This window comes from Caretta caretta, chromosome 8 (genome assembly GCF_965140235.1).
Source record: "Caretta caretta isolate rCarCar2 chromosome 8, rCarCar1.hap1, whole genome shotgun sequence".
In the NCBI taxonomy this organism is placed as follows: Eukaryota; Metazoa; Chordata; order Testudines; family Cheloniidae; genus Caretta; species Caretta caretta.
The window spans coordinates 1,459,683-1,483,681 of NC_134213.1; the positions used below are offsets into that span (position 1 = coordinate 1,459,683).

A 23,999-nucleotide genomic window follows, 5' to 3' on the forward strand; every position below is an offset into this window, starting at 1 on the left:
CCCCTGCGCTCCCTGCACCCCCCCAGCCCTGCCCCCCTGCGCTCCCTGCACCCCCCCAGCCCTGCCCCACTGCGCTCCCTGCACCCCCGCAGCGCAGCCGTTCCACCTCCCCCCAACCACATGGTGTGTGTGGAGTGGGGGAGCCCCTCCCGCCGGCGCTGTGGGAGCCCCCGCCCCCGCAAGAGCCAGGCCGGGGACCGGCCTGCGGGTCCCCGTTCATCCGGGCAGCGAGGAGGGGCGGCGCGGCGCAGCGCAATATTCAGCAGGGCGAAGCGCTCCATGGCAGAGCCGCGCTGAGCCCAGCGCCATCGCCGATTGCAGGTGAGCCCGGCGGGCCGCTCATCGCGGGGGGCAGGGACCCCCCGACCCCGGCCGGCACCTGCCCCCGTCCCCCGGGAGCCGCCTGGCTTGTGCCCCTGCTGCGGAGCTGCCCCCCCGCCCCGCGGTTCTTTGCATCCTTCCTGCGTTTCAAGGACACGGAGCCGGGCGGGGGGCGGCGGGCCATGGAGCGGGGAGCCGAGATCTGGGGCGCTACGCTCGGAACCGGGCCGGGGGGGTCGGTCCGCCCCCCCCGAGCGGCCCCAGGCGGGGTGCGCCCGGGAGGAGCCGCTCCCTGCGCCGCGGGGTGGGGGTACAGCTGTGCCCGGGTTGCATGGCACGGGGGGGTTGTGGGCACCGCGGGCAGCGGTCCGGCTCCCGGAGCCATCTTGCGGGTCTCTCTCCGTGCAGAGCCGCCGCCATGGACGCGTTCATGAAGGGCTTGTCCAAGGCCAAGGAGGGGGTGGTGGCTGCGGCGGAGAAGACCAAGCAGGGGGTGGCGGAGGCTGCGGAGAAGACCAAGGAGGGGGTGCTGTACATGGGTAAGGCTGCGGGGGGCGCTGTGCGCAGGTAAGGGTGGGGGGGCTGTGCGCGGGTAAGGCTGCGGGGGGCGCTGTACATGGGTAAGGGTGTGGGGGGGCTGTACATGGGTAAGGCTGCGGGGGGCGCTGTGCGCAGGTAAGGGTGGGGGGGCTGTGCGCGGGTAAGGGTGTGGGGGGGCGCTGTGCGCAGGTAAGGCTGCGGGGGGCGCTGTATGCGGGTAAGGGTGGGGGGGCTGTGCGCGGGTAAGGGTGTGGGGGGGCGCTGTGCGCGGGTAAGGCTGCGGGGGGCGCTGTACATGGGTAAGGGTGGGGGGGCTGTGCGCGGGTAAGGGTGTGGGGGGCGCTGTGCATGGGTAAGGGTGTGGGGGGCGCTGTGCATGGGTAAGGGTGGGGGGGCTGTGCGTGGGTAAGGCTGCGGGGGCCGCTGTACATGGGTAAGGGTGTGGGGGGCGCTGTGTGTGGGTAAGGCTGCGGGGGGCGCTGTATGTGGGTAAGGGTGTGGGGGGCGCTGTGCACAGGTAAGGGTGTGGGGGGGCGCTGTACGTGGGTAAGGGTATGGGGGGGCTGTACGTGGGTAAGGGTGTGGGGGGGCGCTGTACATGGGTAAGGCTGCGGGGGGCGCTGTGCGTGGGTAAGGGTGCGGGGGGCGCTGTGTGCGGGTAAGGGTGTGGGGGGGCGCTGTGTGCGGGTAAGGGTGTGGGGGGTGCTGTACATGGGTATGGGTGTGGGGGGCGCTGTGCACAGGTAAGGGTGTGGGGGGGCGCTGTACACGGGTAAGGGTGTGGGGGGCGCTGTGCACGGGTAAGGGTGGGGGGGCTGTGTGCGGGTAACGGTATGGGGGTGCTGTACATGGGTAAGGGTGTGGGGGGCGCTGTGCGCGGGTAAGGGTGTGGGGGGGCGCTGTGTGCGGGTAACGGTGTGGGGGGTGCTGTACATGGGTAAGGGTGTGGGGGGCGCTGTGCGCAGGTAAGGGTGTGGGGGGGCGCTGTGCGCAGGTAAGGGTGTGGGGGGGCGCTGTACATGGGTAAGGGTGTGGGGGGCGCTGTGCACAGGTAAGGGTGGGGGGGCTGTGTGCGGGTAAGGCTGCAGGGGCTTGGCAGAGCCAGGGCTGGGCACCACCCCAGCTGTGGGTGCGCAGAGCCCAGTGGAGGGGTGCAGGCTGGCAGCATCCTGGGGCAATGGATGGGGCAGGTAGGTGAGGCTCTGCCCACAGCTCCGGGGCAGGGGCAGGCCCAGTGCCTGCATCCAGCCCTGGGGGTGCCGGGGGCTCCCCGCCCTGCCAGCCGCTGGGAGCAGCAGGCCAGGCGGAGCCCAGGCACTGGAGCTGGGCGGGGGAGGTTCAGCCCTTGGGCAAAGAACAGGATGCCAGAGCCAGGGGGCCCCAGGCCCGGGAACGTCACCCACAGCTGCCCCCATCTCCAAGGGCGGCCCATGGAGCCTGCCGGTCCCCCAGTGAAATGCCAGGCCCAGGTCTCGGCCACGTGTGTGCCTGGAGCTCCCCCCGCTGAGACAGGGGCAGCTGCCAGGTGCTCTGGGCAGCTCAGCGGTTGATGGGCCTGGGACCCTGGGGGGCACTGGCAGGGGGGCTTGCTGGCACCCAGGCCATAGGCAGGAGGTGCGCTCTGTCTTGGCTGGCTGGTGCCCGCATCCCCCCTGCAAAGCTCAGGCCGCTCAGACTGGCACAGAGCCAAGAGCCCCCTGTGCCCAGGGCCCCACAGCGCTCCTCAGTACCCGCATTCGCTGCCCTGGCCTGTCCCCGCCGGCCTGGAAGCAGCAGCTCCCCATGTGCTGAGGATCGGGCCATGACGGGGTGCCTGGGGCCTGCTGCTCCTTGCCTGCCCCAGCTCCGGACCTGGCCCCGTTGCTGTGGATTGGCCGGCCCAGGCTGTACGGGGGAAGCTCTCCGTTAGGGCCCTGGGGCTCGTGGTGACGCCGCTCGGCCGTGGGGGGATGAGGGCCAGGAAAGCTGCTTGGTGGACACGCGGACTGAACGGCCGAGGGGCAGGGGACTCCAACTCCCACGCCCTAGATCCTCCCGCGGTTAGTGAACGACCCTGCGGGGGGCGCTGGGGGGTGCTCCCAGCTACTGCGGTCTGAGCCTCTCCCTGCAGGGGGCGCTGTGGGGAGCGGGGCAGCCGTGCTGGGTGCGGCTCCCGTCCTGGCCTGGCCCAGAGGGAGGCGCTGCTGTTAAGTGCTCGAGTCGGGGTGAGCCAGGCTGGGGGAATGAGGAGCTAAGGGCTCAGCCCCCCGCGCTCTGTGCAGAGCGGGGCATTGCTCTGATGGGGAGCCGGCAGCCAAAGCCTCCTGGGCTGGGGAGCATGAAGTCCCTGGCAGGGCTGCTTTCCAGTCACTCCCAGACCAGCCCCCTCCCCGCCGCAGGGGTGTCCTGCTCTGGTACTGCTCCCCCCACCCCCCCGCCCCAAGGGTGGGCTCAGATCCTGGCAGCTCAGTCTAATTCCCAAGTCAGCCCCCTGCCCGGGCTCTGCTCATGGGGATTCATGCCCAGCAGGCCAAGGGGCTGTCAGGGGGGCTGAGCGCGCACCCAGGGGGCTCAGCTTGTGAAAGCCTGCCCCACCACAGCTTGGCACCTCTTGCCCCTCAAGCTGGGCAGAGACCCTGCAGGCGCATGGCGCGGGGCCCAGAGGAGGCCACTTTGGGGAGGGACTTGATTTAGTCCTGACGAGCTGGAGGGGAGAGGAACAAACAGCTGCCCCACAGCCCACGCCAGGGAGACCGAGATCCCTCTGCCCACATCTCCCAGCGGGAGTGCCCCTACGTGGGGTAGGAGAGCTGGCTGGATGAGGTGCTCCCGGCTGCTCCCAGCAGGGGGTGCTGTAGGGAGCGGGGAGGAGCGCTGGGTGAGGGAGGGGGCGCAGGGCTGGTGTAGCAGGGGCTGCAGGTCGGGACTGAGGGGCACCGGCAGGGCTGGGGGAGCAGAAAGGAAGGGAGATGTTAACCTGTGGCCTCTCCCACCTCCACGGGTCCCAGCCACAGCTCTGGGGCAGGGCAGGAAATGGGGCACATGGGGCAGCCATCGCGGGCAATCCCTGCTTCCCGCGAATCCCGTACACCCAACCAGGGGCTGCACCAGTCCCACGTGACCTGCGTGGCCAATCATGGCAGCTTGGGTCTCCTGTCCAGTGCACTCCTGGAGGATTCAGGAGTGGGGCGAGGAGCAGTTCCTCTGGGCTGGCCCCAGCAGGGGGCAGCCTGGAGCTCAGCCCCTCAGGGCACCCATGGGGCAAGCACTGGGAGCCCCAGACCCTCCATCCCTGCACCACGGCCCCATGCCACTCCCCTTGGCAACTGCAGGGGTCCATCTCTCTCCCCACCATCGGCACCCCAGCAGCTGAGGAGTATCTGCTTGGGCCCTTCTGTCCCCGTGGGGCAGGTTGGCAGGGTCCCCCAGAGCCATGGGCCTTGGAATTGCGCTGCACAGGGCAGTTCCCCTTTCACAGCTATGGCCTTAGGCTCTTGGCAGCCTCAGGCATTCAGCTCTTCTGTCTCTTACCCCAGCATTTGTTGTCTCTGGCTCAAGGATCCTGCTGGACATTGGCACTGAGGTTCTGGTCTCTCAGTCCGTGGGGCTCTGCCCTGGAGATGCTAATGAGCTCTGGGGGTGCTAACGCTTTGCTCTTCACACTGTTTCTGCTACCCCGTGTGACCTGGTGTCACGGAGTCCCTGGGCGATGCTCTGGAACTGCTCCCCATGAAGCCAGTCAGGACTCTGGGGCAGTCGCCTTTCTGTGAGCAGCCTGTCTGCAGGACACACAGCTCACACAGCTTCCACCTTCCTGGGTCTGACCTCGGAGCATTCAGCATCCTCTGCCCCTCCGTGCGCTTCCCCCAGCGAGTCCGCTCAGGCGGGGCTCCTGGGGAAGCCAGAGGGTCCTGCACCCCAACTCCGCAGTCAGACGTGACTCTCAGCCAGCCAGTAAAACAGAAGGTTTATTAGACGACAGGAACATGGTCTAAAACAGAGCTTGCAGGCGCAGAGAACGGGACCCCTCAGCTGGGTCCATTTTGGGGGGCAGTGAGCCAGACAACCACGTCTGCACTTCACTCCATGTCCCAGCCAGCCCCAAACTGAAAACCCCTCCAGCCCCTCCTCCTCTGGGCTTTGTTCCTTTCCCGGGCCAGGTGGTCACCTGATTCCTTTGTTCTCCAACCCTTCAGCTCTCACCTTGCAGGGGGGGAAGGGCCCAGGCCATCAGTTGCCAGGAAACAGGGTGTCGGCCATTCTCTGTGTCCAGATCCCTGCACACACCTGCCCTCTAGGGCTCTGCAATGATCATACACCCTTACCCCACCACCTAGATACTTAAGAACTGCATAGGGGAAACTGAGGCACCCCCACACTATTCAGAGGAAACATTAAGAACAGGCCCACTTCGTCACATCTCTCCCCCCTTCGAGATCGAACTGAGCGGGGTCACTTTACCCGGTGACCTGGGGAAGTTTGAAGCCACCAATGTTCCCATGGATGCCCCAGCATCTCTCCCGTTCCTTGGTAGGAGTTACACCAGGCCCTTCCAGTTTCACGCCCTCCCTTAGGTCGGGGGTGGTCGATAGCACTAGCAGGCTGCATGTGGGAAGGTTTCTGCAGCCCATGCCCTTTGGCCACCCCAAAACCCCAGGGGGTCAAACTGGGATTGGGTTTTCTCCCAGAGCTCCAGAATGGAGGGCTGCAATTCGGGCTCTCTTGGTTAAGGGCCCCCATCTTGACCTGGGCCACATACTGTTCACTTACAGAACTAGCATGGAGACATCCCTTTCCCAACAACCTTGTCTCCCCAACAAGCTGGCCAAACACAGCCACTTGGTTATAGGACGGTATACCTTTCTTAATAGCTTTCACTCCATCTGAGACCTTCTCAAAGCTCTCCACACTGGATCTTTCAACAGGAAAGTCAGTGGATCCATTCACAACAGAAAACTTCTGGCTGTTAGGAACTGAAACTTTCTTGATTAAATCACTTTCACACCCTTCAGTGGCAGTAAACTGCTTGCAAAGACTCCATGAGGATTCCTTTCCCGAGGGCTTTTCTATGCAACAATTCACCCCCTCCCAGAAATTCTGCTCTTACCCTCTTTACCTAGGGCTTGCTCTAGGGGAACACTTTCCTGAGCAACTACAGACTCTTTCTGGGTCTCCCTTACATCCAGAATCACCTCTGGCCCATCAGGCGGATTCCTACACAATCCCCTTTCATGCAAACTTACAGACTTCCTAGATAAAAGGTTAGAAGCATTCTCCTTCCCTTTGCCACACACAAGTTCAGGAATCTTTTCCTTCTTGCTACAGGTTTCCACACCCTCAGTAGGTTCCACAATCACATCACCTTCCTGCTCTCCTTGTGCCCTGGCTAGGATCTCACCCTGATTAGACAGAGTTGCTACACCCTTTCCAACAACACACTAGCAACAGGCAAAATACAAGCACCAGAATTGTCTGGTCTCGGGGATTTTACATAGACACTAACTGGATGTGACCTAGTTACAGGGCCATTCTCCCGAGCAGACAGAAACTTAGGACCCTTCCCTTCCTGGGCTTTAGCTGAATCCAGAACCAGCTCTGAGACAACTGCATGACCCTCAACCATCACAGGCTGAAAGGCCCCTTCTGTCTGCTCCACAGACCAAGAAGAGCCGGACACACTTTCTCCTTTACCAGACACACAGGTTGGGATCTCATTCCCTTTGTCCCAGCACACAAGGCTGGTCACAGACAACTGCTTGGAGATCAGGGTAGCTCCCTCCATAGGCAAGTCAATACCCCTGACAGACAGAGACCCATTTCCTTCACTGTCCCAATTCTCCACCCAGCTAACAGGTAAGGTCCAGGGACTCTCATCTTCCACTCTCCTCGCCTTCCCACCCTGCTGACTGGACACAGCCATCAGCTCACAAGGCTGCCTAGGCTCATCCAAACTTCCCTTACCAAGCACCTTGCCACTCCCCACAGATCCCCTGCCCTGCCTGTGTCTCCCCCCACTCAGCTGGGGTCTCAGCTCCCACTGTGCTCAGCACTGCCCTTGCTGTCCCAGTGGGGGCAGGCCACTGCTTTCCTCACTGCATCAGAGCCAGCGAGAGTCCCCAGTCTGGTGCGCAAGGGGGCAGGGAGCATCTCTCTGTCCCACCGAGTCCCAGGGGTCTGGTTCCAGGCAGGCAGGTAGCCTGAGCCTAGCGGCTCCTCCCTGCTGCCAGCCAGGTCATCTGCATTTTCACTGACCATTTCCCTCTCCACCGATTGGTTCCCTGGATTCAAATTCAAACCCTCGGCAGTTACAGGAGCAGGGCCTGGATCCTGTCCCAAAGAGACACAGTCACCCCACAACAGGGTCTCGCAGCTGGTGTCCTGGGGCACCCCAACGGCCAGCCAGCCCCACCCCTCCTGGGTCTGCACAGGGATCTGGGCCATAGGCAGGGCGAGGGGCTTCGTCCCTGGGACCCTCACCCAGCTCACACAGGCCCTCAGCCTCTGAGGCTGCACCACCCGGGGCCTGACACCAGTTCTCTCTGTCCCAGGATCTCGCCACCCCAGGAATGTCTCCCCATTGACCATCCCCTTCCGCTCCCACTGGGGGTCCGAGGGGCCTGACCCCAGGGAACTCCACACAGACATATAGGTTGGGGTCAGGAGTGGGAGCCTGTCCACCTCCCCACCCATCTGGCTGATGGAGTCTGTGGCCTTGGGACCCAGCAAGGGAGCTAGACACCGGGGTTTTCCGCAGGGTCCCCCTGGTTCAGATCTCCAGCCTGCTCAAAGGCAGTGAGGTGGGCATCCACACACCCCCCCCTTAACTAGGGGCAGCAATTTAGTCTCGAGGTTCCCTGCGGAACTGGCCCCCCGGGATCTATCCCCACTCACCCCGGGGAGGTCCCCTCGGCCTCTCCGCCCCACCACCGCCAGTTCATCCTGCTGCTGCTTCTGCAGCTCTTTCTCGGGCTCTCGCTGTCTCCCACGGTCCTCTTGCTCTCTCAGACTCCGCTCCAATCCCGTCCGTCTCGATCCCCCGATGGGGAACCCGATCGTGAAGACCCCCGTCTGGTCGGGGACAGGAGTCTTGGCGATGCCTGGCTCCCGCTCCAGCTGCTCCCAGATCCTGCTATAGCCCCAGTTGGGGTCAGGAATCTGTTCCTTAGAGCGGTCATCCTCCTCCAGCTGCACAATTAACTCTGCTTTGGTGAACTTTCCAACGCTCAACCCTCTCTTTCTGCACAGGGTTACAATGTCCTTCTTAAGGAGACGGTGACAGGCCATCACTCCGCTCCTCCCAAGTTGTTGTGGACTCACAGGCCCGTGTGTTCTCAGCTCCCCACGGTTTCCAGGGAGAACCCCTAGTGTGCCAGCCCTTCTCGAGGTCACCACCTCTTTGCCAGGGTCGAGCTGCAGACTCCTCCGCCCCTTGGACTGCTTGCTGCAATCCCCAGGGGAACCCTGTTACTGCAAAAGTCCTTCTCTCTCCCCGGGCCAAGCTGCAGGCTCCTCCGCCCCTGAGACTGCTCACTGCAGTCCCCAGGGGGACCCCATTACTGCACAGTCCTTCTCGCTGGTCACACACTCCCAGGGGTTAACCGCCCCCCGAAACCGCTCCTCTCTGAGCCTTCAGCAGGCCTGGTCCTCGGCAATCCCCCTTCGTGTTACTGCTCCCCAGTCACTTACTGCAGGAAGCGCCATCCACGGGGTGCAGTACATCCCACCGCTGCCACCAGTTGTCACGGAGTCCCTGGGCGATGCTCTGGAACTGCTCCCCATGAAGCCAGTCAGGACTCTGGGGCAGTCGCCTTTCTGTGAGCAGCCTGTCTGCAGGACACACAGCTCACACAGCTTCCACCTTCCTGGGTCTGACCTCGGAGCATTCAGCATCCTCTGCCCCTCCGTGCGCTTCCCCCAGCGAGTCCGCTCAGGCGGGGCTCCTGGGGAAGCCAGAGGGTCCTGCACCCCAACTCCGCAGTCAGACGTGACTCTCAGCCAGCCAGTAAAACAGAAGGTTTATTAGACGACAGGAACATGGTCTAAAACAGAGCTTGCAGGCGCAGAGAACGGGACCCCTCAGCTGGGTCCATTTTGGGGGGCAGTGAGCCAGACAACCACGTCTGCACTTCACTCCATGTCCCAGCCAGCCCCAAACTGAAAACCCCTCCAGCCCCTCCTCCTCTGGGCTTTGTTCCTTTCCCGGGCCAGGTGGTCACCTGATTCCTTTGTTCTCCAACCCTTCAGCTCTCACCTTGCAGGGGGGGAAGGGCCCAGGCCATCAGTTGCCAGGAAACAGGGTGTCGGCCATTCTCTGTGTCCAGATCCCTGCACACACCTGCCCTCTAGGGCTCTGCAATGATCATACACCCTTACCCCACCACCTAGATACTTAAGAACTGCATAGGGGAAACTGAGGCACCCCCACACTATTCAGAGGAAACATTAAGAACAGGCCCACTTCGTCACACCTGGCAAAGCCAGGGCTTGCCCCCCTCTGTCACAGACGTGCCCCGTGAATCCATTATTAACCCTGGCGGGCGAGCTGGGATTCCCAGCGGGTGAGGACGGGTGCCCCTCGATGCCCGTGGGATTGCTCCCAGTTCAGTCACGTCAGGACAGCCTGAGTCCGGTGTCAGACGTTGTAAGTGACTCTCTGCTGCGTTAGAACTGCCCCCACCCAGCCTTGGACCCAGGGCAGCGGGACCCTGCGTTCCCTCGCGTCCTCTTCCCACAGATGCCACGTTTGGCGGCCTCCCGCTGCAGGGCAGCCTCTGCCAGGCCAGCACCGCCCCTCCTTGTGCTGTGGGACTGTCCTCGCGCTGGGCATGAGCAGAATCCCACTGCAGGCACCAGCAGGCATCCCTGAAGCGCCGCTGTCCTGCGGTGGTGCTTTGGGGTCCGCCAGCACTGGCTTTGCAACGCCCCCGCCCGCCCCCCGCCCATAGCAGCACCACGGCGCCCCCCTCCCACAGCTCCCCTTCCCCACGATGTCCCCCCTTCCCCACAGTGCCCCCTCCCATGGCGCCCCTTCCCCATGGCACCCCCTTCCCCACAGTACCCCCCTCCCACAGCTCCCCTTCCCCACAACGGCCCCTCCCAGCCACTAAGACTGCTGGCCAGTGCCCCAACCTGGGAGTTCCTAGGCTCCTGGGGTGCAGATGGATCTAGCACCCACCTGAGCTGCCCCCCAGGTCCTGGCTGCCTAGCTCCTAGCTCAGGGCTGGTGTCCCGGCGTCCCCGGGCGATGCTCTAGAACTGCTCCCCATGAAGCCAGGCAGGACTCTGGGGAAGTCTCCTCTCTGGGAGCAGCCTGTCTTCGGGACACACAGCTCACCCGGCTTCCACCTTCCCGGGTCTGACCCTGGAGCATTCAGCCTCCTCTGCCCCCCCCCCCCCCCCCGTGTGCTTCCAACAGCGAGTCCGCTCAGGCGGGGTCCTGGGGAAGCCAGAGGGTCCTGCCCCCCAACTCCGCAGTCAGACGTGACTGTCAGCCAGCCAGTAAAACAGAAGGTTTATTAGATAACAGGGCCATGATCTAACACAGAGCTTGTAGGTACAGGAAACAGGACCCCTCAGTCAGGTCCATCTTGTGGGGCAGGAAGGCTAGAGCCCCATCTGGGCCTCCCTCCATTTCCCCAGCCAGCTCCAAACTGAAACTCTCCAGCCCTTCCTCTGGCCTTTGTCTCTTTCCTGGGCCAGGAGGCCGCCTGATCTCTTTGTTCTACAACCCCTTCAGTTGGCATCTTTGCAGAGGAGGGGCCCAGGCCATCAGTTCCCAGGAGACAGGGTGTTGACCATTCTCTGTGCTGACATCATCACACTGGCCCTCTAGGGCTCTGCAACGATCACACCCCCTGATCCCCCCACCTAGATACTTAAGAACTGCATAGGGGAAACTGAGGCACTCACAGTATCCAGAAAGAACATTAAGAGCATTCCTACTTTGTCACATCTCTCCCCCTTTCGAGACCAAACTGAACAGGGTCACTTTAGCCGGTGACCTGGGGAAGTTTGAAGCCACCAACGTTTCCATGGATGCCCCAGCATCTCTCCCGTTCCTTGGTGGGAGTTACACCGTCCCTTAGGTCGGGTGTGCTCAATGGCACTCGCAGGCCGCACGTGGGAAGGTTTATGCTGCCAGTGCCCATTTGCCACCCCACAACCCCCAAACTGGGATCAGGTCTTCTCCCAGTGCTCCAGACTGGAGGACTGTGATTCGGGCTCTTTTGGTTAGGAGCCCCCATCTTGACCTTGGCCACCCTCTGGCCATGTGTCTCTGTCCCCCGCCGCTCGGCATCAGCCCCTTTCATTGGATGCAGCCACGTCGGGGCAGAGGGGTCAGTAGACACCGCAAAGCACTGCCCCATAGATCCGGCTGCAGCTTCTTAAGGGCCTGCCCCACAGGTGGGCATTTCTTCTCTATGGCCACGTAATTCCACTCCTGGGGCAGCAGCTTCTTGTTCAGGTACCCGATGGGGTGTCTCCCCTCCCTTAGCATCGACTTGCATCAGCACCGCACCCAGCCCTGTGTCTGAGGCGTCGGTGAACACTGAAAAGGGCTTGGCACTGTCCAGGTTTACCAGATTTACCGAGCCCTGGATTAGGGCCTCCTTCAGCACACAGAGAGCCCCCTGACACGGCTCAGTCCAGACCACCTTGTCTGGCTTCCCCTTCTTACATAGCTCAGTGATGGGGGTAGCTGGGGAGTTCAAGTGGGGTACAACCCTCTGGTCATACCCCACCATCCCGGTAAAGGCCTGGCCCTGTTTCTTGATCTGGGGAACGGACCAATCTCTGATTGTCTCCACCTTACACTTTCCAGCTTTTACCATCAGTTCTGCCTCCTTGGGGCAGCCCAAGCACCCTCTTCACCTGGGACATGTGTTCCTCCCAGATCTGGCTAAAGACACAGATGTCATCAATGGACGCCAGGGCCAGGTTCTCCCACCCTCTCAGTAACCGATCCACCCGGCGCTGGAGGGTGGCCGACACCCCCTCGAGGTCAAAAGGCAGGACCAGGAACTTGCCAGTCACCTTTGGGGAGATCCATAGTAGGGAGGTAATGAGCCCCCCCCAGCTTGTCTAGAATCTCCCCAGGCCTAGGCCTGGGATAGGCATCGGACACGGTGATGGCATTAAGCTTCTGATAGTCCCCACAGAATCAGATCGACCCGTCTTTCTTGGGGACCAGCCCCATGGCTGAGGCCCATGGGCTGCTGAACAGATGGATCACCCCTAAAGCCAGCATGTCCTTGACCTCTCTCTCCAGGCTCTGGGCTGTTTTCCCAGTGACTCTGAACGGGCGACACCTGATGGGAGAATTGGCTCCCACCTCAGGGAAGAGATCCACCAGGGGGTCTTCCCCGTTCTCCTTCCGACTGTCCCTTACCAGATCCAGGGTCCCCTCACTCTCCTCCCACACAGCAGCTCGAAAGGGAAGAACCCGGTGGATTCCTGGGGCACTTCCCCGTACTGCAGGTGGGGCAGGTGCTTGTCCCCGTCCTGCGGATGCTGATTCATAAAAGCCCTCAGCATCATCCCCAGGGCCCCATAGACTCTCTCCACCAGCCCGTGGGATGGAGGGTCACCTGCAGAGGCCCAGGTGGGCCAGACCCCCCATTTCTCCCACCAGCCCTGGAGCCGGGTGACAGGACATTGGACCCCTGGTCTGTAAGGACCCCGCTGGGGACTCCCCCTCTGCTGAAGATGGTCAGCAGCGCGTCTGCCCTGGTGTCTGCCTTGGTGGAGGGCAGAGCCCCCGCCCCTGGGTAGCGGGTGGTGAAATCCATCACCACCAGGACGTATTTCTTCCCTGCCTGGGTTGCCTTGCTGAGAGGCCCCACTATGTCCATGGCCACCTTCTGGAAAGGTTCCCCTGTGATGGGCAGGGGTCTCAAGGGGGCTTCACCCTTATCCCGGCCTTCCCCCCACCCCGGCCAGGGTCGTAGGACCTGCCGTGCTGCCAGGCTGTGTCCCAGACTCCGGGCCAGTCACGGCTTCCTGGGGCCTGGATCCCCTGGTGTCCCGAGAGAGGCATCGTGGGCCAGGTACAAGAGCCTGCGGTGATACTTCTGGGGCACCCCCAGTGGCCTCCTGATCCCCCATGGTTCTACTTCCCCTGGGGGAACCCCTTCCCAGTACAGGAACCCCTTCTCCCACGGCAATCTGTCCCTGCAGCCTTCCCCACAGGGGTTTGCAGCCTGTGGCCAGCAAGTCCCCTCAGCCCCTCCAAGGAGGGATCCTCCTGCAGCTCGGTCTGGAATTCAGCTGCTGGGGGAGGGAGTGGGACCTGCTCCCTCTTGCGGGCTGGGCCTGGGGTCACAGCCCCGCTGAGCCCTGTCCCTGGTCGCTCCCTCCCTGCCATGGGATCACTTCCCAGCAGCGCCTCTGGACCAGGCAAACCTGGTTGGTAGCCGACCTGCCCTGCCTGTGGGTCCCCCCATTCAGCTGGGGTCTTACCTCCCCCCTGGCTCAGCGCTGCCCTTGCTGTCCCAGTGGGGGTAGGCAGCGAGCTCTCTGCTCTCCTTACAGCTTCAGAGCCAGCGGGAGCCCCATCTCCGGTGTGCGAGGGGGCGGGGAGCATCTCTCTGTCCCACCCACCCCCAGGGGTCTGGTTCCAGGCAGGCAGGTAGCCTGAGCCTAGCCGCTCCTCCCCGCTGCCAGCCAGGTCATCTGCATTTTCACTGACTGTTTCCCTCTCCCCCAATTGGTTCCCTGGATTCAAATTCAAACCCTTGGCAGTTACAGGAGCAGGGCCTGGATCCTGTCCAAAGAGACACAGTCGCCCCACAACAGGGTCTTGCAGCTGGTATCCTGGAGAACCCCAAAGGCCAGCCAGCCCCACCCCTCCTGGGTCTGCACAGGGATCTGGGCCATAGGCAGGGCGAGGGGCTTCGTCCCTGGGACCCTCACCCAGCTCACCCAGCCCCTCAGCCTCTGAGGCTGCACCACCCAGGGCCTGACACCAGTTCTCTTTGTCCCAGGATCTCGCCACCCCAGGAATGTCTCCCCATTGACCATCACCTTCCTCTCCCACTGGGGGTCCGAGGGGCCTGGGCCCAGGAGACTCCACCCAGACATATAGGTTGGGGTCAGGAGTGGGAGCCTGTCCACCTCCCCACCCATCTGGCTGACGGAGTGTGTGGCCTTGGGACCCAGCAAGGGAGCTAGACACCGGGGCTTTTCCGCAGGGTCCCCCTGGTTCAGATCTCCAGCCTGCTCAAAGGCAGTGAGGTGGCATCCACATCCCCCCGCCCCTCCTTAACCAGGGGCAGCAATTTAGTCTCGAGGTTCCCTGCGGAACTGGCCCCCCGGGGTCTATCCCCACTCATGCCTGGGAGGTCCCCTAGGCCTCTCCGCTCCCCCACCGCCAGTTCATGCTGCTGCTGCTTCTGCAGCTCTTTCTCGGGCTCTCGCTGTCTCCCACGGTCCTCTGGCTCTCTCGCACTCAGCTGTTTCGCACGCTCCGTGCACAGGGCACGCGGGGGAACACCTAGCCCGCACGGTGTCGCACACTCTGTGCACAGGGCGCACGGCTTCCCCGAAAACACGGGCACTAACGGCCCCGTGGGGTCCCTGGGGGCCAGTGGGGCTCAGCCAGGGACCCTGCCCTGGCAGATGTCCACAGGCTGGGTAGCTTCTCCCTCATGGAGTCGCTCAGCCCTGGCTGCCTTCTGTGGCCTTGCCTGGCCGTCAATTCCTTTCCCCCACGCATCTGTCCTGCCCCCCTTCCCCCCAATATCCGTCCACTGCTCCAGAACCCCCCGGCCCTCAGCCCAGAGTGGGAAGGGCTCCCCGGATCCCCTCCCTCAGCACTCCCCTGCTAGCCACTGGGGTCACCTCTACAGAGGGGCAGGCCTGATACGGCAATTCTCCTAGCGACAGACCCCCAAACCATCGTCCCCCCCTGGGCTGGCCTGCGCAGGAAGCTGGGTGAGCAGTATCCAGAGGCCAGGGCACCCCCTGCACCCCCATGGCTCCCCCTTGCAGCAGCAGCCTCCACCCCAGAGCAGGGGGGGGGTGAGTCCTGGCCAGACCCCAGCTGCCTCCCTGGCAATGTCAGTCCTTTTCAGCGCATGCCCCCCGCCGCAGGGTGCGGACACCATGTGTGCAGGGCACCCCTGGGACAGCCAGGAACCCCCCAACCTGCCCCCGCCCTGGCGCCTCCCCATGGGGTATCCCCAGGGAGATGCCAGCATCTCGGCGGAGAGACCAGGGCCTCTGGGGTGAGGGGTGGTGTGTGTGTCAGGGGGCGGCAGTACAAGGGCTGGTTGCCCCAGCTGCAGCCAGCCCCCCCAGCCCACCACAGAGGGGGTGCTGGTGTGAGCCAGCCTGGCGCGCCCAGCGTGGACCAGCGAGGGACTGGGCCAGGCGGCTGCGCCTTGCGCTCTCCCACTGTCCCAGGTGGTGCCAGGCTGCCGTGCCGTGGGGCTGAAGGAGCCGTGGGCTGGGGTCGCAGGGGGTGCGGGCTCGGGGCGAAGGGCATCAGCAGGGCTGTGCGGTGGACCCCTATGCTGTGCAGTTGCAGCCAGGGCTTTGCCCCACATGCCCGTACGGACACCACGGTCCCTCCGCGGGCAGCCCCAGACGGCCCCGCCTGGCACCGGCCCCTCTAACCCCCTCCTCTCTCTCGCTCTCTCTAGGAAGCAAAACCCAGGGCGTGGTGCAAGGCGTCACCTCAGGTACCAGCTGCTCTAGTCCCCCAGCCCAGTGCCACGCGTGGGCGGCTGCACTAACGAGCTCAGGCTTATCGGCGGCTGTGATGTCACCGGCCCAAAGCCCCTTATGTAACGGGGGCCAGAACACGGGCTTGGGAGCTGCTGGGCCAGGGCTTGAAACCCAGCTGGGAGGAACGGTCTCAGGCTGCCTCATGGCCCCAGCCTGGTGGGGGGGCGGGATGAGTCTGCCCCCCAGGCACACACAGGGGTGGAGGGGAGGTGCCTGACCCCCTCAAGCTCGCTGGGGCTAGGAGTGCGAGCACAGGCCCGGGAGCCAGGCCCCCCAAGTACTAGCCCCAGCCGGGCCCTGCCTGGCAGCCGAGGGGCGCCACCCCCAGGCTGGGCCCTGTAACGCGGCTCCGCCTGCCTCTTCCAGTGGCTGAAAAGACCAAGGAGCAGGCATCCCAGCTGGGAGGAGCCGTCATCTCGGGGGCCGGGAACATCGCGGCTGCCACCGGCCTGGTCAAGAAGGAGGAGTTCCCCACTGACCTGAAGGTGAGTGTCCCCTGCAGCGAGCCGGGGGCTGCCGCCTCTGCAGGGGGACCAGTGGGGTTCTGCACCCACGTCCACAGGGTGGCTGTCAGGCCCTGCCCACTGCACCTGCCTCAGTTTCCCCTGTCTTCTGCCCATGAAAAGGAACATCATCTCAGGGGTGTTACACACACACACACCCCGGGCACCGCTGCAGTAATTCCCCAGAAGCCGGTTTCCAATTCCCCTCTGCCTCCCCACCCCTGCTCAGGGGATCCACCCTCTCACTCCAGCTCCCCGACCAAACAGGAGCCTCCCCTTCTCCAGGGAGACCTGCCCCAGCTCCCACTTCTCAGGGGCTCCCAGCTCTGGCCAGTTCTCACCAGCTTCCCCCGAGCTCCTCGCTGCCTCCTTCCCTCTAGGCCCAGATGCCCTCTCTGGAGCCCAGTGGGGGGCAGCTGACCTGGCACAGGTCAAGGGCCAGCTTGCCCTGTGGCAGGGAGTTCCCCAGGTGCAGCAGGGCCCAGTCTGTGCCAGGGGGGCAAGCCTCTGGAAGGTGGAAAGTCCAACTGCCAATCGGGTTGAGCCCCCGTGAGCCCCAGCCAGGCTGCCCAGCTGCCTGCAGACAATGAGCCCCTCAGTGCAGCTGGTTTGGCTTCCCCTGCAGCTGAACCCAGCCGGGGCGGGGTGAGTGAGGCCTGGCCGGCTTGGGAGCAGCAAGAGAAGCAGGCGGCCCTTCGCTGAGTGGGTGACTCCCCCGTCGCGGCTGGGTGGGAGGCCAGGATGGCACCACCGCTGTCTGGCAGGGAATTGCTGAGTGGGTGCGTGGGTGGTGCCCAGCCGGTGGAGAAGGGATGCGCTGGGATGCGTGCACAGGCGGATGGAGACAGGGGTGTGTATGGATGTATGTGGGCACGTGTGTACGTGGACATGTGTGTTTGGAAGGGTGTGTACATGCAGGGACATGTATGGACGTGTGCGTGCATGTAAAGGCCGTGTGTGGGTGTGTGCACTGTCCCGGCGTCCCCGGGCGATGCTCTGGAACTGCTCCCCATGAAGCCAGGCAGGACTCTGGGGAGTCTCCTCTCTGGGAGCAGCCTTTCTGCAGGACACACAGCTCACCCGGCTCCCCCTTCCTGGGTCTGACCTCGGAGCATTCAGCCTCCTCTGCCCCTCCATGTGCTTCCCACAGCGAGTCCGCCCAGGCGGGGCTTCTGGGGGAGCCAGGGGGTCCTGCCCCCCAACTTCACAGTCAGATGTGACTCTCAGCCAGCCAGTAAAACAGAAGGTTTATTAGACGATAGGGACATGGTCTAACACAGAGCTTGTAGGTGCAGAGAACAGGACCCCTCAGCCGGGTGCATTTTGGGGGGCAGTGAGCCAGACAACCCCGTCTGCCCTTCACTCCATGTCTCCAGCCAGCCCCAAACTGAAACTCCCCCCAGCCCCTCCTCCTCTGGGCTTTGTCCCTTTCCCAGGTTAGGAGGTCACCGGATTCCTTTGTTCTCCAGCCCTTTAGCTCTCACCTTGCAGGGGGGAAGGGCCCAGGCCATCAGTGGCCAGGAAACAGGGTGTCGGCCATTCTCTGTGTCCAGACCCCTGCACACACCTGCCCTCTAGGGCTCTGCAATGATCATACACCCCCATCCCACCCCCTAGATACTTAAGAACTGCCTAGGGGAAACTGAGGCACCCCCACACTAATCAGAGGAAACATTAAGAACAGTCCCACTTCGTCACATGCATGTGCAGGGACGTGTATGGATGTGTGCATGTGAAGGCCGTGCGTGGGTGTGTGCTCGTGCAGGGACGTGTGCGTGTGAAGGCCGTGCGTGGGTGTGTGCTCATGCAGGGATGGGCACTGCCGTGGCTGCTCTCGCTGGAGCCGTGAGGTGCCCGACAGCTGCAGCCTCCGCAAGCCGAGTTGCCACAATGAGCTGTTCGCTTCCAGCTTATCCGAAAATAGCAACAGCTGAAACAAGGAGGCCAGGGCAGCGGGCAGCTCCGCGGGGAGGGCAGGGGAGGACGTGGCTGAGCCGCTCCTGGGGGCAGGGCAGCGAGCCCCAGCACAGGGCCCATGGGGCCCGAGGGGGCAGGCAGGGGGCTCTGCACAGGACCAGCCGCCGGGTGGAGCTGGACCCCTTGTGGGTCAGCAGGACCAGGCTGTGAGGGGTGCTGCCCCCTGTCCGAGGAGCCCAAACCCGTCACACAGGCCAGCATGGGGCAGCCAGCCAGGGCTGGAGCCCAGGGGCCCAGGGGCCCGGCCCATCCTGGCTCCCCCCCCACAACCCATGTCAGCACCAGGAGCCTGGTGCCCAGCACTGCCCCCAGCCCCTCTGCCCCCCATTCCTTGCAGCACCGCGGGCAGGGCCCAGCCGCCCCCTCAACCAGCCAAGCTCCGGGCTGCGGGACCCGGAGACCGGTGGGGCCGGGCCGGTGCCTTCGCTCAGTTGCACGGGGCTGGGCATGGGGGGGCTGGCAGGGGGGGGCTGGCCCATGGGGGGGCTGGGCATGGGGGGGGCTGGCAGGGGGGGGCTGGCCCATGGGCTCCCTGCTGGGCCAGTGGTGTGGCTTATTGCCCACAATGCCCTGGGGCCCACATACAGCACAAAGGAGAGCAACAAATGGCCTAAACTGCACCCCCCATGGGTGTTCCTGCCCCCCCCACTGACCCCTGGCCCCAGATCCCTGGTGCCACCCCACCCCCACACCTCTGCCCCCCATCCCCCAGAGCCCTGGTGCCCCCACCCCTGCCCCCAAAAGCCCTGCTTCCCCCACCCCCACCCCTGTCCCCCAGAGCCCTGGGGCCCCCACCCCTGCCCCCAAGAGCCCTGCTGCTCCCCCACCCCTCTGCCTCCCAGAACCCTAGTGCTGCCACCCCCCCACCTCTACCCCCCCACCCCTGGCCCCCAGAGCCCTGCTGCCCCCCACCCCTCTGCCCTGGGCCCTAGAGGAGGGGCAGGTCCCCGGAGGAGGGGCAGGTCCCCACACTTGCTGGGGCTTTGGGGCCCATCCACCCTCTGGAATCGAACTGGAAGCCCAGGCCTGAGCAGAGGGGGTTGGGCACCTCCACAAAAGGGAGCGGCTGCGCCCTGGGAGGGGCAGCACGTACCTGGCACCGGGCGTCCCCAAGCCGGGAGCTCTAGGGAGGGAGCACACGGGCATGTGGCCTGCCGCCTGCAAGCTCCAGGGGGGGCCAAGCCTGCAGCCCCCCAGCCAGATAGAGACTGAGCAGCACCAAGATGCACCTGCTGCCCCCGGAAATCCATTAGTAACCATGCATCAGTCAGAGCCCAGTCAGGAGTGAGGGAGCCCTGAGGTGGGATAGCCGGGGCTGTGGGTTGGCAGTGAGGGGCACCGGCAGGGCTAGCAGGGGGCTGCAGGTCGGGAGTGAGGGGCGCTGGCAGGGGGCTGCGGGTCGGGAGTGAGGGGCACTGGCGGGGCTGACAGGGGGCTGCGGGTCGGGAGTGAGGGGCACCAGCAGGGCTGGCAGGGGGCTGCGGGTCAGGAGTGAGGGGCACTGGCGGGGCTGACAGGGGGCTGCGGGTCTGGAGTGAGGGGCACTGCAGGGCTGGCAGGGGGCTGTGAGTCGGGAGTGAGGGGCACTGGCCAAAGCCCAGTAACACACGTCTCTGGGCCCAGCGGTGGGGCACCCCAGGAGCTGCCCCTGACACCCCCCTCTCCCCTGCAGCCTGAGGAGGTCGGGCAGGAGGCCGTGGAGGAGCCGCTGATAGAGCCCGAGGGTGAGAACTACGAGGAGCCGCCCCAGGTACGTGGGCAGGGGCACGGGGGAGAGACACTGCAGAGCAGGAGCCCAGATGCCCGGGGGATGGGCTCGCCTGGCCCATGGCACCAGCCACAAAGCGCTGACCCTCTCCCTCCCACATTGGTGCCCGCACCCTGGACTCCACAGCAGCTTCAGCCCTTCGGCCTGGGCGGCGTGTGGCCCTGGGTACACAGACCCCTCCCCTGACACGTTTTGGTGGGTCTCCCCTCCGCAGGCCCAGCCCTGACCCAGGGGCCAGGCCAGGGGGTCAGAACCTTGGGGCACTGGGCGCAGCCACGGGCCTGCCCTGGACTCTCTCCCACGCGGCCCATCGGAGCAGGGACGGGAGCCCAGCCCCAAGCCCCTTGCAGCGTTGGGAGCTCCTGGGCAGGGCAGGCTGTGGGGGCCAGGGCCCAGTGGGGCTGCAGTTCTTTGTGGCTGGGAGCTAGTATAGATAGGCCCCGTTCCGCAGCCCCTCTGCACCGCGGGACTGTCCCACCCACTGAGCTGGGTAACACCCAGGCTGAGCGTAGTGGGACCCCCCAGCCCCAGCGACACCAGCTCACACCACACCCTGCCCTGTTGGAGGGGGAAGGCGCCAGCCTGGTCACAGCCCCAGGTTGGAGCAGGCTGTGCTGGGACAGATGTCACCCGCGTGCCCTCAGGCCGCTCGAGGGGGCAGGCCCAGTCCCTTGCCCCGCTGGCCTGAGGAAAAGCCCCGTGGCAGGCACTGCCCAGCCTGGCCGGTGCTGGTCTCATGTCTTCACAGCAGCCCCCAGCAGGGCCCACTCCGGGGCCAGGGCGTGGTCAGAGCACGCGGCGCCCGGCGGGTCTCGGCTCCAGGGGCCGACAGGGCACCAGTCGGGGCCCGCCCAGGGTCTCTGCTGACCTGCTCAGTGGTGGCTGCTGAGGTGCCAGGGCAGCTGGTCCCCCGCCTGCGCGGGGGGCAAGGGCCCTGGGGCAGCCCCTGGCCAGGCCCAAGCTTGCAGAGCTGCTGCCCGCGTGAGGCTGAGCTGGGTGCCTTGGCACGGCCCAGTCACCGGCTCACGCCAGGCACGGTCTCTTCTCTGCAGGACTATCAGGAGTACGAGCCGGAGGCGTAATGGCCGCGCCCACCCCGCCACCTCCACCAGCAGCACAATAATGACAGTACCCCCTCGTGCCCCCCCCCGGCAGGTGCCGGCACAGGGGGCGATGGCGAGGACCCTCCACCCCGTTAAGTCACAAGTTCTTCCTGCAGCCCCGCTCCCAGGGGCCTCGCCGGAGGCCGTGTTGCTGTATCGTGTCCTGTAGTGCTCAGAGGACTCGTCGGCCAACCGCCCGGAGCCGTTTGGGTGGCCGAGGCCCGGCTTGTCGCCCTGCGTCCCTCCCAGTGCCATAAGCCCGGCCGGCCCCGTGTCCGTCCCCCGCATGCTTAGTGCAGCCGAGCGGCCTGGCCGCCGGGACCCTGGTGCGGCGCGCGCCCCCAGGGCTGCTGTACATTCGTTTGCACGCGCCTCACGCCGAGTCTGTTCCTGTCTTTGTGGAACTTTTTTTGATATTCGGCTGGATCGTTTATGCCCTTGTGACCCCCCCCGTCGTGTCGGTGTTCACCAAACAACGTCCCAAGGGCCCCCCCAATGCTGTGTTGTGATGTGGCATGGATCCCCCCCCCCCGTCCTGCGTGTGCGATTCGGGGCAGCTGCCAGTGACACAGCTGCCCCGTCCGTGAATAAAGCCAGCTCTCGTCTGTAGCTGCTGGTGCGGGTCTGTTGTTCCTGGGGCAGGGTCATGGTGTGTAACCCACAGGGCTGGGCATGGGGTCACACCCCACAAGGGTTGCCAGGCACTCGCCTCCAGCCAGGGGCTTCTGAGCTAAGCCCCTGCCCCAGGCCAGCGGGCAAATCACCATGCTGAGCCCAGCTCCTAGGGGACACGCTCACCTGGGCCTCTTCCCTGAGGGGCAGGGGGAGCGTGCCTCAGAGGCCCCAGAGCCAGTCCCAGCCTCTACCTCATGCTGCAGGGTGTCTTTGTCCCCCAGCAGCCCCCAGGTGCATACAGTCAGCACCCTGCAGGGTCCCCTCAGCTCACCCACAGGGATCTCCCCTCCCAGGCACCTTGCTCCAGCTCTCAGAAGAGCCCATGGCTGGTGCATGGGGACGGGCTGGACCTGGCTCAACATGAGGCCCCATGGGCAGCTGCTCTATGGGGAAGGGCCTGGCCAGGTGCACACTGTGGGGGGCTGGCTCTGGGCCCCTCACCACGTGGCCCAGCTCTCACAGGTCCGGGGACAGGCTGCCTGGGACCCCAGCCCCAAGGGCTGTAAGTGCATGGAGCCCCACAGTGCATAGCCCCAGGAAGCAGGTGGCCTGACTCGCCTACATAATGTGGGGGGGAAGAAGCAGGCATGAGGCTATGCAGTGACATGCTGAGCATCCGGCAGCAACCCAGGCCAAGAACCCAGGAGTCCTGGTGCCCCTAGGCCCTGCCGCTGCCCCGTAGCTGGGTTACATGCTCCTGAAGGGCTCAGGGAGAGGGGGCCGTGGATAGACACAAGGGCGATGGGGTCTGGCCAGAAGAATGCTGCGAGGCCGTCAGGGGGTTTTCAGGGCTGGTGCGGGCTGCCCAGGACCCCACCTGCCAGGCCATGACGCAGGCACAGGAGAGGGGGGGACATGCTGATGCAGGAGGTGGGGGTTCAGCAAGCTGCAGAGGTCGGCACCCCACTGCCATCTGGGCAGGTGCCCAGACAAGGGGGCCAGGTGCCAAGAGTACGTCTCCACAGGCTGCGTGTGAGGGGGGACCCCCCTTAACCCTGCGTGGTCTGGGCCCCAAGGAACACGCCGTAACACACCAGGCACAAGGAGCAGAGGTGGGGCCCTTCTCTCACTCCTGGGCAGCCTTTATGGTCCACACCTAGGAACAGGATAGTGCCTTCACACCCACAATTCAAGCTGGGGCCTTCGCAAGAGGCACACGTGGCCCTCGCACGGCTCAGAGCTCCTGCCTGCGGGGGTCGCTGCTCTGGGCCCTCGTCATCCCCAACTCAGCAAACGCCAGCCAGCCCCGAGGGCAGGGCGCAGCCCCGAGAAAGGGTGAGGCTGTGAAAACGGGGAACCCAGGGCAACCCGCCTAGGTGGGGACAATGAGCCCGCACTCGCACTTCAATGGAGGCCACCGCTCTTGGGTCCCCCACCCAAGTTACATCCCCCAAGCCAGGCCTGCTGGTCACCTTCCCCAGCACAGAAGGGAAGGGGCACCAGCCCACAGCCCCACCTCACAACTGGTTTGCTGCTGCCTTGCAATCCCCTCTGCAGCATTTCTGCCAGCCTGCAGAGCTCCCCGCAGCGCCCTGGGCCCCAGCTCCCGCCACAGAGCAAGAACGGGCTCCCTCTGCCCTGGAACGCAGACAGGGCCCCGGGGGAAAGCCCTGCCAGCAGCCAAGGGTGGACACAGGCAGCAGCCAGACTCTGCACGTTGGTTCCATGTGCAGGAGCCACCCGGAGCCCTTACCAGATCCCTGCAGCCCTGCAGCCAACACACCCACTCAGCAGCCATGGGGCCAGGCAGTTCTGGCACCCAGGGGTTACCAAAATCAGATGGACCCTTTTCCCACCCAAGGGGCACCTGCTCTCAGGGGGACAAGACTAGAGAAGGCGCGGTCCAGGGGAAAAGATGGAAATGTCCCAGAAAAACACAGGGGTTTTTCTAAGGCCCAGTCTGGAAAAATTGGAAATTTTGGGAAAAAGTGAAAAGAAACTTGTGTGAAAAGTTCTCTCTCCAGAAGAGCAGTGAAAGAGGGAGGAAAGACAGCAAACCCTGAGCTATGCCAGCACTTCCAAGAGTACTTTAACTGCTGAAGTTACACTGGACCATACGGTGGCTAGGTCTGTCTAGAATCAACACTCAGGGCACATACGGCGGACAACGCACTGTTAAGGAGTCCAGGGTTGGCACTATAAAGCGTGGCTCTAAACTCAGAGTTACTGCTGGTCCTTAACCTTGTGCTCTGGTAGCTCTGCATGTTAGGGGGATACTCATTCTCTAGAGCCAGGACCTCCTCCTATGGCTGCAGGATGACAGCGGGTCCGGTCTATCTACATACTGGTGCTGAGCCCACGGGCTGGAACCTTCCTCTTTGTTTACATCAGTATTGAGGTTTTCTATTTTCAACATCTGTTTTTTTTTCATATTTGCCATCGGGCAAAACAAACCCGCCTAAGTGC

The 23,999-nt window shown here is 64.2% G+C and overlaps 1 protein-coding gene across 1 annotated transcript; it reads left to right on the forward strand.

Moving 5' to 3' along the window:
* The first annotated feature begins 116 nt into the window (after positions 1-116).
* Positions 117-21,527, forward strand: SNCB (synuclein beta). The gene is made up of 6 exons (XM_075131217.1): positions 117-321; positions 730-860; positions 15,483-15,521; positions 15,934-16,052; positions 19,720-19,797; positions 20,868-21,527. Exons 2-6 carry the CDS (start codon positions 740-742, stop codon positions 20,895-20,897), a joined length of 387 nt encoding a protein of 128 aa, XP_074987318.1. The 5' UTR covers positions 117-321; positions 730-739; the 3' UTR covers positions 20,898-21,527.
* The last annotated feature ends 2,472 nt before the right edge of the window (positions 21,528-23,999 follow it).